This window comes from Marmota flaviventris, chromosome 6, assembly GCF_047511675.1.
Source record: "Marmota flaviventris isolate mMarFla1 chromosome 6, mMarFla1.hap1, whole genome shotgun sequence".
NCBI lineage: Eukaryota > Metazoa > Chordata > Mammalia > Rodentia > Sciuridae > Marmota > Marmota flaviventris.
Window position 1 is genome coordinate 118,152,861 of NC_092503.1, and position 16,718 is coordinate 118,169,578.

Sequence of the window (16,718 nt, forward strand, 5' to 3'; positions counted from 1 at the left end):
GTTTTAATATCATGGTGTGATTCTGAAAGTCAGGTTTGCCCTTCTCAGGAGTTACTGCTGTTGCCTGTCGTGGGCTGCAGTCATCCACTGAGGCTGGGACTTCCCGCCTGGTTCCCCTCCACACCCCAAGACTGAGCTCCTGTTGCTTCACCTCAGGGGTCATCCGTGACTGAAGGAAAAAAAAGTGAAAGTGTAGACACACACACACACACACACACACACAGACACACACACACTCTGCTAGATAACAGTGCAAACAGTAGGCGGATATAAGGGTTCTGAACACGCTCAAGGCAGGCTCGCCTAAGCGATACTCAGTAGGTGTGTTAACTGCATTTTCTACTTTTGAGATTTCCAGCTTCCAGTGAGGTTATCAGGATGTAACCCCCTGAACCAGCTGGGAACTCCCTGCACATGGTTACAAAGCACACGCAGTGAAAAGTCAGTCCCTCTCATCCCTTGCCCAGGAGTAATGGCTAGTACTAGTTTTTTGTATGTATATCCTTTCAGAGTCAGTGTATGGGACGGCAAGTATATGCATATATACGCACACACAGATCTCATATATGGAAATATGTAATGTGCATACATACACATAGGCGTGTACATATATACGTGAAACCTTGTGAGTACCGTGGGCCAGGCTCTGTTAGAGCGCAGGTTCTCTGCACACCCTCCCAGGGCTCCTTGAAGTGGAAGTACTGTTGCCTGCTATGCTGCACCGTCTCTAAATCCTAGTTTTTACTACAAATGTTAATATGTACAGATACGGTCGCCTAACACATGCATCCTCTTAAAAACAAATCAGTAGATCTGGGTTGTGGCTCAGTGGTACAGCCTTAGGTTCAATCCCTGGGACTGCAGAAAACATGAATCCACAACTTTGGGGGATAGTTGTTTTCACTCAGTGTGATTCTCTGGAGACTGATCCAGGTGGTTCTGTGGCTCGGTGATGATTTTTCTTTTTATTGCTATTAGTCCATGATACGGATGAACCACAATTGATTTAACCCTTCACTTGTTGAACAACATCTGGATTATTTCCAGTTTAGGACTGGAAATAACAATGTTATAATAGCTATAATAATAGTATAGCTATCACAAACATTTATTTACAGTTTTTTTAAAATTTTAAAATCAGTGCATTTATGCATCATAGTAGGATTCTTCGTCACACATTTGCACAATTACACAATGATAATGGGGTCAGCTTTGTCCCTGAGTACCTCTCCTCCCTCTCCCGCCCTCCTCTCCCCTGGGTCTCTTCCTTTACTGGTCTCCCTTCTATTTTCATGAGATGCCTCCCACTTTTTCCCCCTTTCCCTTTCTAGCTTCCACACATATGACCTGTGACCTTCTGAGTTTGATTTGTTTGCTTCACACAATGTTTCCAAGTTCCATCCATTTCCTGCAAATGACACAATTTCATTCTTTATGGCTGAATAAAACTCCACCGTGTCTCCACCACACTGACTTTATCCATGCATCCTTTGATGGAGAAAATACACATAACACTTTTAGTGAATGACTTTAAAAAATATAGATGAATAGTAACAAAACAAAACAAAACAGGATGACAGTGGATTTGATAGTATATGCCAAGAAAAGGCAGGCTATCAAATATAATGGTTAGTCCCTGGTTCCCCCCTGAGTGTTAGTCACTGGTAGAAATAAAAAAAAAAAAAACAAATAAATCTATGGAGTTGAGCATTGACTTCACCTGGGAAATATGAAATATTAAAGTATGAAAAAGTTTAATACAAAGTTGAAAATATAGAACACTGGGTATGGTAAATATTTGAGAATAATATAAAATAAATGAAATAATGGCTATGGTGAGATCTGGGCATCTTCCATAATTTGGTTATTGTGAATCGTGCTGCTATGACACGGGCATTATTGACGGGTTTTGTGTGAGCACTGTCTTCGTTTCTTTGGGATACATTTCCAGGGATGTAACTCCTAGGACGTACAGTAGTTGTGTATTTAGTTTTTTTAGGAAACCGATAAACTATTTTCCAGATTGTGAAATTTTATACTTTCACTAGTAATGTGCGGATGATCCAGTGCCTCTGCACCCTTAGCAGCATGTGGTGGTATCACCGTTCATTTCAGCTGTTCTGACAGGCGTGCTCCAGGGTCCCATTGCAATTTTGGTTGGTACTTCCTAATGACGGAGGATGCTCAGTATCCTTCTGTGTGCTTATTTGCCATCCGTATATCTTATTTAGTGAAATGTCTTTTCGTGTTCTTTTGTCCCCATTCTAATTGGACTGTTTATTCTTTTACTGTTGAGTTTTGAGAGTGTATTCTTAATATTACTCCTTTGTTAAATATATGCTTTGAAAAATTTTTTAAAATATTTATTTTTTAGTTTTAGGTGGATACAATGTCTTTATTTGATTTTTACATGATGCTGAGGATTGAACCCAGTGCCTCACACATGCTAGGTGAGCACTCTACCACTTGAGCCACAACCCCAGTCCTGAAAATTATGGTTTTTTCAGTCTGTGGCTTTTCTTCCTCTTAAGAGGAATGCCCATAATCCCATGACTTGGAAGGCTGAGGCAGGAGGATCACAAGTTTGAGGCCAGTCTGAGCAACTTAGACTGTCAGCAGCTTTTTGACTCTGTTTCAAAATTAAAAAAAAAAATTAAAAATAACTGGGGAGGTAGGGGTAAAGTGACTCTGGGTTCAATCCCCAGTGTCATAAAAAGAAAAAAAAAATCAAAAACATTCATAGAGCAATGGTTTTTAATTTTGAAGTCCAATTTATCAGGTTTTTCTTTTTACATATTGTGAGTTTAGTTTATAAAAACTCTCTACCTAGCCCTAGATCCCAAAGATGATCTTTGTTTTGCTAAGAGTTTTATACTTTTATGTCTTACTTTAACTCCGTGATCCATTCTGAGTTAAGTTTTGTGTGAGGTGTGAGGCTCCGGTCGGGGTGTGCTTTTTACCTATGGACTTCCACTGGCTCCGGCCCCATTTCTCCATTGACTGCCTTACACTTGTGTGAGTGTCTTTCTGAGTCCTGGTTTCTGTTCCATCCATCCATGCCGGTCACTGCCGCACCATACAGTACTGACTTGGAGCTGTGTAGTAAGTCCTGAAATAGGACAAACTCATTCTTCCCATTTTAAATTTTTTTTAAATTTATTTTTTTATATATATATTTTTTAGTTGTAGTTGGACACAATATCTTTATTCTATTTATTTATTTTTATGTGGTGTGAGGGTCAAACCCAGGGCCTCGCACGTGCTAGGCAAGCGCTCCAGCGCTGAGCCACAACCCCAGCCCCCCATTTTTTATTTTTAAAAATTGTTTCAGTTGTTCTAGTTCTTTGTCTTTTCATAGAACAATTCTGTCTAAATCTTCAAATAACGACGACAAAAACCTGGTGGGAATTTGGTAGGAATTTGTGTTAAACTTTTCTATCAATTTAGGGAGAAGGAGCGTCTTCACCATGGGGAGCGCTGCAGTTCGTGAACACCCAGGCTTCGCTGAGCTCTCCCGTCAGCACTGTTCAGTTTTCTGTATGAAGTCCTATATGTGACGTTAGGTTGACAGCTAAGGATTTCATTTTTTGGGGGGATTTTCTATTGGAACTTGCATGTTTATGTTTATGTTTTGCTTGGAGACCTTCCATCTTAGGCCTCTGATTTACCTGACTTTGTTTGACACTAGCAAGGGAAGGGCTTCCTTACTGCCAGGTAGGGTGGAAGTCAGGTTCCCACCTGGCCTGCAACGCCACAGGTAGAAGGCTCCTTGCTACCAGGGTGTGGGTGTGTGGGAGTTCTGACTCCAGGTGGGAGTGGCCCGTGACCACTTGTTACCCTGATCTGACACTGCCCCATGGGAGCACTGGGCCACCTCATGACAACCTGGGGAGGTGGCAGCTAGGCTCCTCACCTGGCCAGCACAGGTGGGTGTGGGGCCACAGTGTCTCTTCTGGTGTTTGGCTGGGGTAGAGCAACCATTAGCTAAGCTCCTGTCTTGTGAGGCTGCCCTTTCCTGGTCCTGGCTGGCTGGTGTCCCCTGCGAGGAGATCCAGGTGTTTGGTCTGGTTTTGCTCCTGGGTTGAACCCAAGGATGCGCTACCTCAGAGCTGCACCCAGCCCTTCTTATTTTTTAAAATTTATTTATTCTAATTTGTTATACATGATAGGTCCCTTTTTATTTTTTGAAACTGGGGGTCTCACTAAGTTGTCCAGGCTTGGCCTTGAACTCAGGATCCTCCTGCTTCAGCCTCCTGAGTAGCTAGGATTACAGGCATGTACAACCACACCTGGCTAATTGTTTCATTTTCTTTTCTTTTTAAATTTTATTTCTTGTAGTTGTAGATGGACAGCATGATTTTATTCTACTTATTTTTATGTGGTGCTAAGGGTTAAACGCAGTGCCTCACACATGCGAGGCAAGCACTCTGCCACTGAGCCCCAGCCCCAGCCCTGATTGTTTTTTTTTTTTTAATTTTTATTGTTTTTCTTAATGGAGCAGTTTGCTATGCAGGACTGTTTGTGTCTTATGTAGTTGAATATGTTAGTCTTTAAAAAAAGAATTCAAGAGTTTTGTAATACGTTTGAAAAGAACTTTCTCATACCAAGATTATGAAAAAATGTCTCCCTTTTTTCCTAGCTTTGAGGTTTCTTTTCTTTTTTACATTTGGATATATGTGAGCCATCTGGGATTTATTTGGGGTAAGTAGGAAAACAAATCTCCTGCACCCTGAGCCCGTGGCTACCTAGTCATCCCCACTCCACTTACCGGATAGTAACTATCTTAGGTGTCTGGACAGTTCTTTACTTGGCACACGCTTGTTTATGTCCCCAACAGCCAAGTCCTGGAGAGAACAGCATGGGGTCCTGGCACCTGCACCGAGCCTGAACAGTTCAGACCTTGGGTGTTAGTTGGTGACAAGTTGTGCCATGGGAGTGCAAGACACACTGAGGTTGGCTGAGCCTGTCTGTGGGACTCGGGGGACCTGGACACGCTCTAGGAAGCTGGGTGGCCGCGGCTGACTGGAGGGTGTTTCCCACTGCCTTAGAAAGTGCTCCAGTGGCCAGGTTCTTCCCCCTCAGGGCCCGCTCCTGGCTGAAGGTGACATTTCCACTGGTACTGGCATTGCCACAGCCACCTAGGAGCTTGGCCACAGACATCTGTGAAGAGGAGACCAGCAAGGATGTGGGGAAGTTGACAGAAACAGGCCTCTTCAGGGGGACAGAGAGGAGCGGAGGGAGAGGGCTGTGAGGTTCCCCATGCTCCACTCTAAGGCCCGAGAGCAGACACTTTGCTCATCGCTTGGCCTCTTCCTGCTCCAAGTCCGCGTGCTTCCAGGGTGTAGACCAGGCTAAAGAGGCAGAGGGACACTACACTGCTGTTGTGTCCCATCTATTCCCAGCTTGATGCCACCTTCTTCCTTCTCTCCCTTCAATTTACCTCTGGCTCAGGGGCAGGCTGGATGCCAGCCACGGACTCTGCCTCCCCACCCTCCCAGGCCTGGGCACATCAGCCCCGTGGCCTTGGGGGCAGAGTAGAAGTCTCCTCCTGTGAGCTTCTGGGTGGCACCAGAAGCAGGTCATGAGTGGCAACGTGTCCCAGTGCCATATTGCAATGGCATAGTGACACTATTTATGACCAGACTTGTCTCTTCTGTCAGGTTTCTCCTGCCGCGGACAATGCCACAGCGGCTGGAGAGGTGGCCCCAAGCCTGTGCCCTGCCTGCTGTCCAGCCCGAGTGCTGCGATGCTCTCTGGGAAGCAGAGCCTGGGTCGGGACCCCTCGGCCATGGGCTGGCTGGCTAAGGCAAGAGCCTTTCCTTGTCTTGGACCTTGTTTTCTTCATAAGTAAAACACGGTGCTGGGCTGATCATGGTTTTTAAACCTTTTAACAAGTGGAAGATTTCACAGAAACTCACGTTCTGTGTTGGGCACTCGGGTTGAAGCAGGCCTAGGAGCAGCTTGGAGCCACTGGGGTGGTCTCTAAGTCCTCCTGTTGGCTCTAAGCCTTTCTGAGCCTGTTTCCTTCTCTATGAAGAAGAGATAATACCTCCCCATAGAGGCGTGGGCTGGGGCGATGGCTGCTTTGAAAGTTTTCCACGGGACTTGGAACGCAGGTATTCAGTGAGGCTGCTCCTGTTTGTGCCTTTCCTCTCCCTCCCACTCCCCAGCACTGGGGACTGAGCCCAGGGGCGCTCTACCACTGAGCTACATCTCCTTTTTATTTTTTGAGAAAGGGTCTTGCTAAGTTGCCCAGGCTGGCTTCAAACTTGCAATCCTCCTGTCCTAGCCTCCCAAGTCTCTGGGATCACAGATGTGCACCTGGCACGTTCTCTCCTTTAAAAACCAGTTCAGGCACCACCCTGTCCACCATCGTTACAGCTCTCGGACTGTCTCACAGGCCTCACGATGAGGCTGCAGGCCAGTAGCTAGCTGGTTATATCGAAAACTTGACTTCCACACTTCAGCTCTAGGTTCCTGAAGGGAGACAGCCTTCCTTCAGTTTTAGATCCACCAAGGTGCACAGCCTGGTCCCTGGATGTTCAATAAATGTTCATGGACTGAGAGCGCAGCCCAGGACGCAGACATGTACCTGCAGCAGTGTGGCCCTTCTCTGGTATTCCTAAGGATGGGGAGGTGAAGAGCAGGGCCCCTCCACTCACAGGGTCAGCTGTAACAGGCCACCCGTGGCAGCTACCTTTGAAGAATGCCTGGCAGGGAGCAGAATTCCCAAACTGTCACCTAAGCCAAACAAAGTAGGGTGCTTATTCGTACCCTGCAGCAGCACCCAGCCCACATACATGCTTCTGCCAGGAAATAAAGTTCCTATTTCAGAGACTTCAAAAAATAAGGCTGGTTTTGTTTCACTTCTCATTTATTAATTCAGTCTGTTCTAAGTTGTACAGTTATGAAAATAACAAAACCAAAGCTGGAAGCCCAGAACTATTTACACTCTCTTGTGTAGTGAGGTCAGTCTATGTTGCTGCACAGATTGGTTATGTTTGGTACCACAAGATGTTTATAATTCAGACAAAATCAGATTAACAATTATATGTACAGTAAAACAAAAGGGGAAGTCATTCAAGTATCAAAATACAGAGACAAAGATTAAATAACATTTTTATTACAATTCAGTCCCATCGCCACACCATTAGCAGCAACGGTCTTGTGAACTGCGCTCTGCGGGCCTGGGTATCTCAAAGCTGACCGCGTTCAGACTCAGGTTCTAACGTCTTGATGCAAAGCCGCGCCCGCCGCCTGCTCAACCCCAGGCTCCTCCAGAACGCCCGACGCGGAGGCCAGGGGCCGAGAGGGAAGGCGGGAGGGAGGGCGGCTGGTGAGAGGAGAGCAGAGGCCAGGGGACCTGCGGCCAGCACAGGACTGAGCGCACGTGGGCTCCGCCCAAACACCGCGCAGACGCAGGAGCCACACGGTGTGGGGTGCACGGAGAAGCGCAGGGGCCGGTCCACCTGAAGCCTGACCTTAAAGTTGCAATATTCCTTTCTGGGGAAGGTAGAGGAAGAAGGAAGGAGAGAGCGAGCAAGAGAGGTCCAGCCACTTTCCTAGTTTCAACATTCAGAGAGAAACCCATCCCGCCCCCGGGGCACAGGAGCACAGCCCTGGAGGCTTCCCAGCAGGAGACACCTGAATAAATACAGAGGACTAGCAGCTTCGGGGGAAGAAATGCCTCCACGTGTCTAAAAACAAGACAGCTTCAGGGACTCTGTAGTGTGTTTCCGGCAGCTCCTGCGCCAGCAGGGCTTCATGCACCGCGGGCTCCGAGGAGCAGGAGCGCCAAGGGGGGAGAGGGGGCGGCCGGGGGCGCTGGCAGCAGCCCAGCGCAGGGCCGGGAACCGGGTCTCTGCGTCTTTCCCACGTGGTGTGACCCGAGGGGAGGATCCCTATGGCCAGGTGCAACTTCAAGGTGTCAGGCCCTGGTTTAGTCTGGAAGTGGAGGACAACCTGCCTCTACTGCAGAGGGGGCTGCGCCCCACGGCACTGTCTGGGCGCTCAGCAGACGGACACGGCCTGCTGTCCTCTGCGGGGTGACCACCGGGGCTGGGAAGGTGCCCAAGGGCACGCCCTTGCACACGCACACCAGCACAGACTCACTCACAGCCTCTGCTGGGAAAGAGAAGCGCCGCTGAGGCCTGGATACTCACCCAGGACCAGAGCGACCCAGGCCTGCTGACCCCGCAGCACGCTGCCCTGGAAGAGACTGGAGGGCAGCTGGCCTGGCTTTGCCTCCACCCCTTCAATTCTCCAGCCCAGGAAGAACAACCCCAAGCAACTTTCGGATGAAAAGCAAGGGCTAAGCAGCAGTGGAATGCCAGGACACAGCCTGCCCTCAAGGCCACACAGGAGGAATCACATGGACTGTCACCTCATCTACTTTTTCCACCCCTGGAGCCACATGTGCCCAGCAGTGGAGAACTCAACACTCAAACCATAACGCAGAGAACCAAAAGCAGCCCAATCACACAGACCTGGTCAGGCAAGTCGCCAATTGGCAAGTAGCAATCTTAGCTGACCTTCCCATTAATGCCCAAAACACGGCGATTTTCCCGTTTAACTTGGTTGAGGCAGAAATATCAGCGGGGCATGTGGGGCAGCCAGCCTGGGCAGTGCCCAATGCCCACCAGGTGAGCCACCGGGAGCTCCCAGTACCAGCCGTGACATCCTGGCACCAGAGACTGTTTGCCTACCTCCCTTCTGGCCCCTGGACCTTCACACTGGGAACCCCAGGAGCAGACCAGAAACCTCTGCTTCAGCCCAGGTGCCTCTGAGGCTGTGTTCTTACTGAAGAACCCGAGTCCAGCTCTAGATGGGGACAGAAACTGAGCAGTCTGTGAAGGACAGCAGCCACCTTGCTGGGTCTGAGAAGCAGCCCCTCAGGAATCCCTCACCTGGGCCTGCTCCTTCCAACTCACCCAGGGCCACTGCCCGCTCCTCACATCCCAGGCCAGACCAAGGCCCCAAGCTGAGGACAGGGCTTTCCCGACTGGCTTTTTGGCTAATCTCAGTCCCTCAGTCCTCTGACCCCATGGTTATTCGTCTAAAGATTGGCAGTTTTACCTAGAGGTTTGAGCCAAGTGTTAAAAGTTCATTTTATAAAAAGATTTTTTTTTCCTATTAAAAACATGTTACTCTGGACAAGTCACTTCTTGACCCTCTGGGCTTCCAGGCTCATCTGCTAGAGGCCTGGAGTGCTCCTCCGCACCAGGCAGGGCTCACTCTGCAGGACCTGGTGGTGGCAGACCCGGGCCAAGCAGCTGAGAGGAGGTCCTGCAGGCGGCTGGGCTGGTCTTCAGAGCTGCAGGCCAGGTGGCGGTGGCAGGGGGCAGACCTGCTCCCCGCGGCTGTTTCCGCAGCACAGTGTGGTTCCTCAGTGGCTCAGCTTGGCAGAAGCAAACAATGGGGGGAGGAGAGGGTTAACCAAGGGGCCTGCACAAGGCGGAGGAGACTGACAGGAACAGAAGCAGGACAGAAAGGCCCTTGCCCCCCAGCCCATCACTGCCTCTGGCTCAGGAAGGTACAAGGACAGGCAGGCAGCAGCAGGACCCACCCTGGTTTACACCGTGGGGTGGCTCTAATTGCTGGCTTTTGCCCTGGACTGCGCTACATCTGCCATGTGCCACTTCCCATGAAATCACTTCTTTCCTGTCTCCTGCCCTCGAACTGTGGCCGGCCCACGGTGGGGAGTGCGGCCTTCCTCCAGGACTCGCTCACTGTCCAGCGGCTGTGAGGAGATGGCCTGGCCCTTCCCAGAGGAGTGGAGACTTGGGGGAGAGGCCAGTCGGGCACTGGACAATGGCTCTCTCAGGTCCCCAGACTGGGGAGAAGAGTCAAAGCTCCCAGAGACCATGGGAGGTGCTTGGTCAGGCCCTGTGCTCAGGCAGCTGCTCTGGGGGAGAAGAGAGTGCACGTGTGTGGGACCCAGACCCCCCTTGAGCTGGATCCTACAGAAAGGGTCTCCTCCTCGTGAGCTGGGCTGCAGAGCCAGGACCGCTACACCTGTTCTCAGTGGTGAGATGTGAGGAGGGGACGACCACAGGCCCCTGCTTCCTTGGCATGGAAGGCCCACCAGGACAAGGGGCCCTGAGACGCCAGCCTGTGGGCCTCAGATGCTCACAGCCCTGCGCCCTGCATCCAGCTGTGGGCAGAGTGCAGGGTGCTCTGGCACCAGGTGATCACAGTGCTTGGTTGTGTCAGGAAAGGTGAACGGAGTTAGCTCTTGGCATCCAGCTGTGGCTCAGGATGGAAGACGGGAGAGAACAGCCAGCTCCACAGAGCTCCCAGGCGCCCACTGGCTTCGCCCAAAGCCCACCCCTCAGCAATGCAGTGCCCACTGCAGGGCTCCTGGTCGCAGCAGAGCCCTCTGCCCCTCGTGCCCACCTCAAAGGCAACTCGCCCCCCCAGCTGTCCTCAGCCCAAGGGGAGAATTCACAGTGTTCGGTGGTATTAGGTACAAGAGCTGTGAGTGTAGCATCTACAGCTGCTGCCCGGGAGGGGGGCAGGTCCCCGCGAAGGTGGGGCCGTGGTGGTGGCAGCTGGAAGGAGAGAGTCGAGACAGCAGAAAGATCGGACGGCAAAGGCACAGTGAGACTAGTGGAGACAGGGTGGGCTGTTAGAAGATAGTGGTCTCATACTTGGTGCTGAGGCTCCGCTTGGAGTCTGGCTTTGGGTCCACAATCCAGGAGACACTGGCGTGGGACTGGGCCTCTTGGTCAGTGTCGGGTGGTTCCAGCTGCCAAACAAGGAAATGGGGCAAGAGTGAGCAGCTGCCCCCGGGCCAGGGGCAGGTGGGGCCCAGCGTAGAGCCAAGGAACAGGCCCCTGGGAGGGGACGGGAGGAGTGTCAGCCTCGCTGGAGCACCTCCAGAGACAAGTGCCTCTCCCAGGGGTTTCTTAGGACTGTGTGGGTAAAGGAACCAACCCACTAGAGCCTCCTGCTCTAAGCCCCAAACCCATCCCATGTGGGGCCTGCAAACCCCAGTCCTGGGGCCAGAGAGCTCAGGCTGAGGAAGACCACAGCAGTCACCCCAGACCTCAAGGAGGGGACACGACAGAGAAACAGCTAAAGCACACACAGGAAGGGCAGAGGGTGTCTCAGGAAAGAAGAGAGTGTCAGTGCAGGTAGAGGGGAGGCCACCAGAGTCTGAGAAAGCTCACGTCACTTGAGGGAGACTGACACACAAGACAGCAGGAGGCGCAAAGACCTTGACTCCAGGACTAACAGACGGCAGCGGCAGGTAGGAGGGGCGGTGGGTGGTGCAGGAGTGACAGTGACAACAGCGACTATCAGGGGTCAGCGGTACCTGGGGTGCAGAGCAAGCAGACACAGACACAGGGACCAGGTCACTGTGGGCTCCCACAGGCCCCGCTCTCAGCAGCCCCATGGTGGCCTGTCCTGACAGAGGAGGGGAGCAGCAGACCCTGGGGCAGAGGAGCTGTGGCCCTGGGGCGGGGAAGGGGCCTGGGAGTAGGGGCCAGAGGGCTGTCCCTGGGGAGGAGGGAGCCCAAGCTGCAACCGTGGGTCAGGGAGCCGGGGAGTCTTACGACTGGGCCCACGTACTGCGGACTTCCTTGTGCCCACCCGAGGCTTAGGCACCGGTTTGGAAGATTTTGTTTCGATCATCTCGACAGCAGAGGCCCCCAGCGACCTGGACTTCTGGGCCTGTAGGGCCAGCTGATAGGCCACCTCGAACGCCTGGCCCAGCGTCAGGATGATCTCATAGGTCAGGTTCTGGGAGGAAGCAGAGTCCACTTGAATGCTTGGATTTAGGAGTCACCCCCTGCCTCCTGACACCTTCCCCACCCTCACAGGGAAAACGGAATTGTTGTTTTGAAAAAACCCAAATTTGTTCCAATGCAAGTGGCACATTAGGGAAAAATTTGAACAAAACACAGTTAGGATCCAAGTTTGAGGCCAGCCTCAGTAACTTAGTGAGACCCTATCTAAAAAAGGGGCTAGGGAAGTAGCTCAGTGGAAAACACCCTGGGTTCAATCCCCAGTACCAAAATTTAAATAGTTTTTTTGTGTCCTTGGGTACGATTTTGTCTGACAGAAACACTAGGTACACATAAAACCCGCAGCCTGCCGAGCTGAGTCACGTGAGATGAACAGAGCGCACGTGCCATCTGCACGGTGCCTCAGCACTCCCCTGGAAGCCTCCGCCTCAGAAGGTACCCAGCTGTGCAGCCTGCCCACCTCCTGGCCACTGTGTGGTTGACTCCTCCGTCTCTGTCCTTCTCTCCTCTCTCCCTCACTTTTGTTCTCTTCCCACAAGGCAGTGGGCCTGGGCTAAGGAGGGCAATTCTTTATTGTGGTGCCAGGGACTGAAGCCAGGGGCACTCTACCACTGAGCCACATCCCCAGCCCTTTTGATTTTTTATTTTGAGACAGGGTCGTGCTAAGTTGCTTAGGGTCTCACTCACGTTGCCCAGGCTGGCCTCCAACTTGCAAACTTGGCTGGGAGTGCGTGTCCTGCAGGCCAACCTCAGGTCCTTCTCAAGGTAGAACTATGGCTACTGTAGTATTAAAGGTATTTCTTAATGATCTAACATGAATAAAATAGTGCTAGTGGTTTTGTTCTATTTTAAATTTTAACCATGTCACTGACAATTTTGCTAGTATTATGCCTCAACTCTATTTGCCGATAAACCCTAAGAGTGTTTCTTTTTTCTTTTTTGTGGTACTAGAGATGGAACGCAGGGCTTTGTGCACGATAGGCCAGGGCGCTACCATAGGGTTACACCCAGTACTTTTTAAACGTGTTTTGAGACAGTCTCACTGTATTGCTGAAGATGGCCTTGAACTTGTGATCCTCCTGAGTCTCTGGGATTACAGGCGTGTGCCACTGGGCCAGGCCTACTCTGTGGTCTTGACTGATTTTACAAAGTGTGGTGATGGTAGGAGCATGGGTGCTGCATTACAGCAGGGTCGGCTGCAGGTAATCAGCCATCGATCACCAGGGTCGTGTGGATCACCTCATTTAAGCTTCAGGCAGCCCCATGAGGCTGGTTATAATTCCCTTTGTACAGAGGAGGAAAACAGGTGAGGTGACATTTCCAAGATATCACAGCCACAAATGGCACAGCTGGGTGCCTGATTTCAGAACCCAGGCTCCTAGACCCCATTGGCCCAGAGCAAGCAGAGGGTGAGCTGGATCAGGACCCAGGGACAGGGACTATCCAGAGAGATCTGCGTTCAGGAACCACAGAGATTCTGGAAATAGCTCCTTTTCCTGAGGGTGACAGGGACTTGACGCCCCTGCTGAGGTGAGGAGATGGCCTGGAGTCCTGGCCAGACCTGGTCTCAGGGCAGAGAGCATCCCTGGCACCGGCTGTAAGCTCCTGTGCAGGCTCTGTGGGCAGCTGTGTGTGGAGGAGGTAACTCTGCAGCCCTCCTGGGAGACGCTTACTGCGGAGGGCACTGCTGCCCCAGGGCGACGCAGAGGGCACTTCAGGAGCCTGCCCACTGAAGGTTTGGGGAGTTGGGGCAGTGGGTTCACAGACAAAAGGCTGGAGAACAAAGGCCTTGCCTGACCAATGAACAGTGAGCCAAGAGCTGAGAACCTCTGTTGCTAGCTGCAGAGCCAGCCATTCCTTCATCTCTGAGACTCAGTCTCCTCACTACATGAAAGGGACAGGAATGGATGCTGCTGGGCTCCACTTAGGAATTACACATTTTGCCAAGCGCCAGCAGGGGCCAGGACAGCAGCCCTCCGTGCCCAGCCAGAGAGGGCCAGACCCTTCCAGGGCTCACAGTCCCCACTGCCTTCTTGGGGCCCAGGTGGCCCCTTACTCACCACATCTACTGTGCTGAACACGTGGCAGTAGTGGTGGCTAGTCTGCAGGTCCTTGGTGATGTAGGCAAAGGTACAGAGGTCCTCTGGGTCCTGGGCTGCACAGGAAATGTTGCGGATCTCATGCTCTGCGATGACGTTCTGAGGGGAAGCAGTGTTCTGGTGTTTCTGGGCTCCACCCAGAATGCTTCTGGCACCGCCCACCATGGCCTCCCACGTCGCTACCTTTCTTCATCTCAGCCTAGACATTAGCCAAACCCCACTTCTTCCCCCCAACAGTGGGAGTGAGAGCAGTGTCTTGCCTGGCTTAAGTATGGGTCTCACCTGGACCACGGCAACTAAGGCAGTGAAGCCTTTACCGCCAACCATGAGCTCTCTCCAGCCCCTGCCACCACCAAGGGTACAGGGAGGTGGAAAGGGTCTCAAGAGGGGCGTGGGGAGTCCTCTGCTCTCTGAGGGATATACCACTGAGGGCCCATGAGCAGGGAAGCCAGTAGACCTGAGTTGGGAAGGCAGCACCTGCTGCCACTACAGTGGGGACAGGGGTAGGATCCAGGGTCAAGGATACAGAGCATATGAGAGACAAGAACTTGTGGAAGTGGTGGACACGGGAAGTAAAAAGAGGGAACCAGGTTGCTGTCTCGAGCCGGCTCAGAAGGGGAGATGGCCCCACCCCTTCTTAGTCCTCCTAAGAAGCACACCTTATTGGAAGCATCGATGAACTTGACACCTTTGTATGTGATGGACAGGATGATGGTGGGGATCTTCTTCATGTGCTCGGTGGATTTCTATAGGAAACAAGGGTGGTCCTGAGAACGCCCCATTCCCCTGGAATCTACAGCCCCTGCCCGCTTCCATCCCTCTGCAGTGTGGTGGGCCTGGGCAGCTGCAGCCAGGACTCGGCTTGCTGCTTTCTGTCCTAGGCACGCCCCCCATCCCACAGGTAGCCTACCCGCATCTTGGCGCAGGCGTCCTGCGTGGATTCTGTCCCGCGCAGGTCTTTGATCAGCATGGAGCCCAGATACTGTGAAACAAGCAGCAACTGGGATCAGCAAGGAATGTCTGCATCCATGCAGGTGACCCAGGAAATCTGGGACGTCCTACCATACAGTATTCACCTCTCCCAACAACACCCTTCCTACCCCAGCTGGGGAGGCCCCCGTTTTCATTTCTGGTTAGACCTACCCAGAGGCCTCTGCTCCTCCCCTTGGCTTCTAGGAACAGCTGAGGGCAGAGGATGGCCCTGGCCTAGTACTGCAGAGGGTCAGGGGCCTGTGGGAAGGGGTGGGAGCAGGGAGGCTGGCCACCTGAGAGGGCGAGAGTGACTCACGTTGGCCTCGTAACCGCAGGACTCGAAGATGAGCTTCTCCGGCTGGTGTTGCCAGCTCTGCACGGGGGCATAGGGGGCGGCTAGGCTGGGCGGCCGCAGGGTTAGTTTGGCCTCGCGGTGCTCCTCCTGCAAAACACACAGTCGGATAGTCGGACAGCTGCCCACCTGCTCCAAGGGAGCTCAGGGGCCTGTTTGGCTCCACATCAGGGAGGAAGCTGGTGACCTCAATGAGGTCAAGGGTCAGAGCAGAGGGTGGGGGGGCAGAAAAGCAGACTGTGGTGGAGTGGGGGGCACTACCGACACCAAGGAATAGGCAGAGTAGCTGGGACCCAAGCCAGCCAGGAGCAGGGCTGCAGGAGGGGTCAGCATTGTCTGATGAGTCTCGAAAAGATGGAGGGACCACACAGCAGAGCACGTAGGGGAGCATTAGCTGTGGGTCATTCAACACAGAACAGGGGTGGCCACAGCAGGAGCCAGGTGCCAGAGCGCCTCAAATCCCAGTCAAGGGCTGTGGACTCAGTCCTGGGGTGGGGGTGGGGGGAGTGAAACACCAGGGCGAGGCCACATTTCAATGGATCCTTCTGGCAGCAGCTAGGGGTGGGGAGAGGGTCCTCTAGTCCAGGCCCCAGTGGAAGGAAGATTCAGGAAACGCTAAAGATTCCCACTCCCAGCAACACGCAGAGTCTCCACACAGAGCCACTGAAGCTGAGGGGTGACGTACATATTAGATCGTACATAATTCATGGCTGTCAAACTATGGAACCCGCCTAGGTGTCCATCAGTGGATGATGGATAAAGAAAATGTCCTATGTATATGCAATAGAATTTTATTCAGCCATAAATAAAAATGAATTTATGTCATTTACAGGAAAAATGGATGGAACTAGAGACCATCATGTTAAGAGAACTAAGCCAAACTCAGAAGGTCAAAGGTCATTATGTTTTTCTCATGTGAAAGCTAGAGCAGAAAAAGGAAAAGAAATGTGGGGGTGGGGATCTCATGAAAATTAAAGGGAAATCAGTAGAGGAAAGAGACCAAAGGGTGGGAGGGAGGGGGGAAGTGCTGGGAGTGATACTGGACAAATTATATTGTTACCTTGTTTGCATATATGAATATGTAACAACAACTCCATCAATATGTGCAACTACAATGCACCAATAAAAAAATGTGGAAAGAAAAACATGTGGCTCGGCTGTGGAAAGTGGTGGACACGGGAGACCCCAGGGATGGTGGGCAGCAGTGGGAGGGGTGAGTAGAGGGCAGAGTTCACCCTGGGGGCAGAGGGACACGGACAGGCCAAGGGACAGACAAGGGTTAAAGCCAGAGATGTGAGCAAGGCTGGAACTGGGACAGGTAAGTCCTGAGTAAATCTGGGAGCCCTGAAAGTGAGCCCCAAGGCAGAGGGCTCTCAGTGCAAGAGGCTAGCCCTGGGCAGGGGCTGGAGGCACCCTGCAGCCTGTGATGAGCTTCTGTTGGGCAGGTGGGATGACGACGTGGAGTTGGGGCTTAGGGACACTGGTGCTGAGGAACAGACAGGGCGAGAGTGGAGGGGACAAGGGCTCTGTGATGGCTGTGGTGAC

At 52.1% G+C, this 16,718-nt stretch overlaps 1 protein-coding gene across 10 annotated transcripts in view; it reads right to left on the bottom strand.

The window, feature by feature from the left end:
- Positions 1-6,856: 6,856 nt before the first annotated feature.
- The window catches only part of Anks1a (ankyrin repeat and sterile alpha motif domain containing 1A), a 181,854-nt gene continuing 171,992 nt past the window's right edge, over positions 6,857-16,718 (bottom strand). For 5 of the 10 annotated variants that reach the window (XM_071613475.1, XM_071613473.1, XM_071613471.1 and 2 more), the window contains 6 exons: positions 15,138-15,263; positions 14,760-14,831; positions 14,509-14,595; positions 13,811-13,948; positions 11,575-11,745; positions 10,759-11,317 (listed from right to left, as the gene is read on the bottom strand). In XM_071613475.1, the coding sequence (XP_071469576.1) occupies positions 11,168-11,317; positions 11,575-11,745; positions 13,811-13,948; positions 14,509-14,595; positions 14,760-14,831; positions 15,138-15,263 (744 nt within the window). In that variant the 3' untranslated portion in view covers positions 10,759-11,167. The other 5 variants (XM_027943499.2, XM_027943500.2, XM_027943496.2 and 2 more) reach the window with 3 other exon arrangements.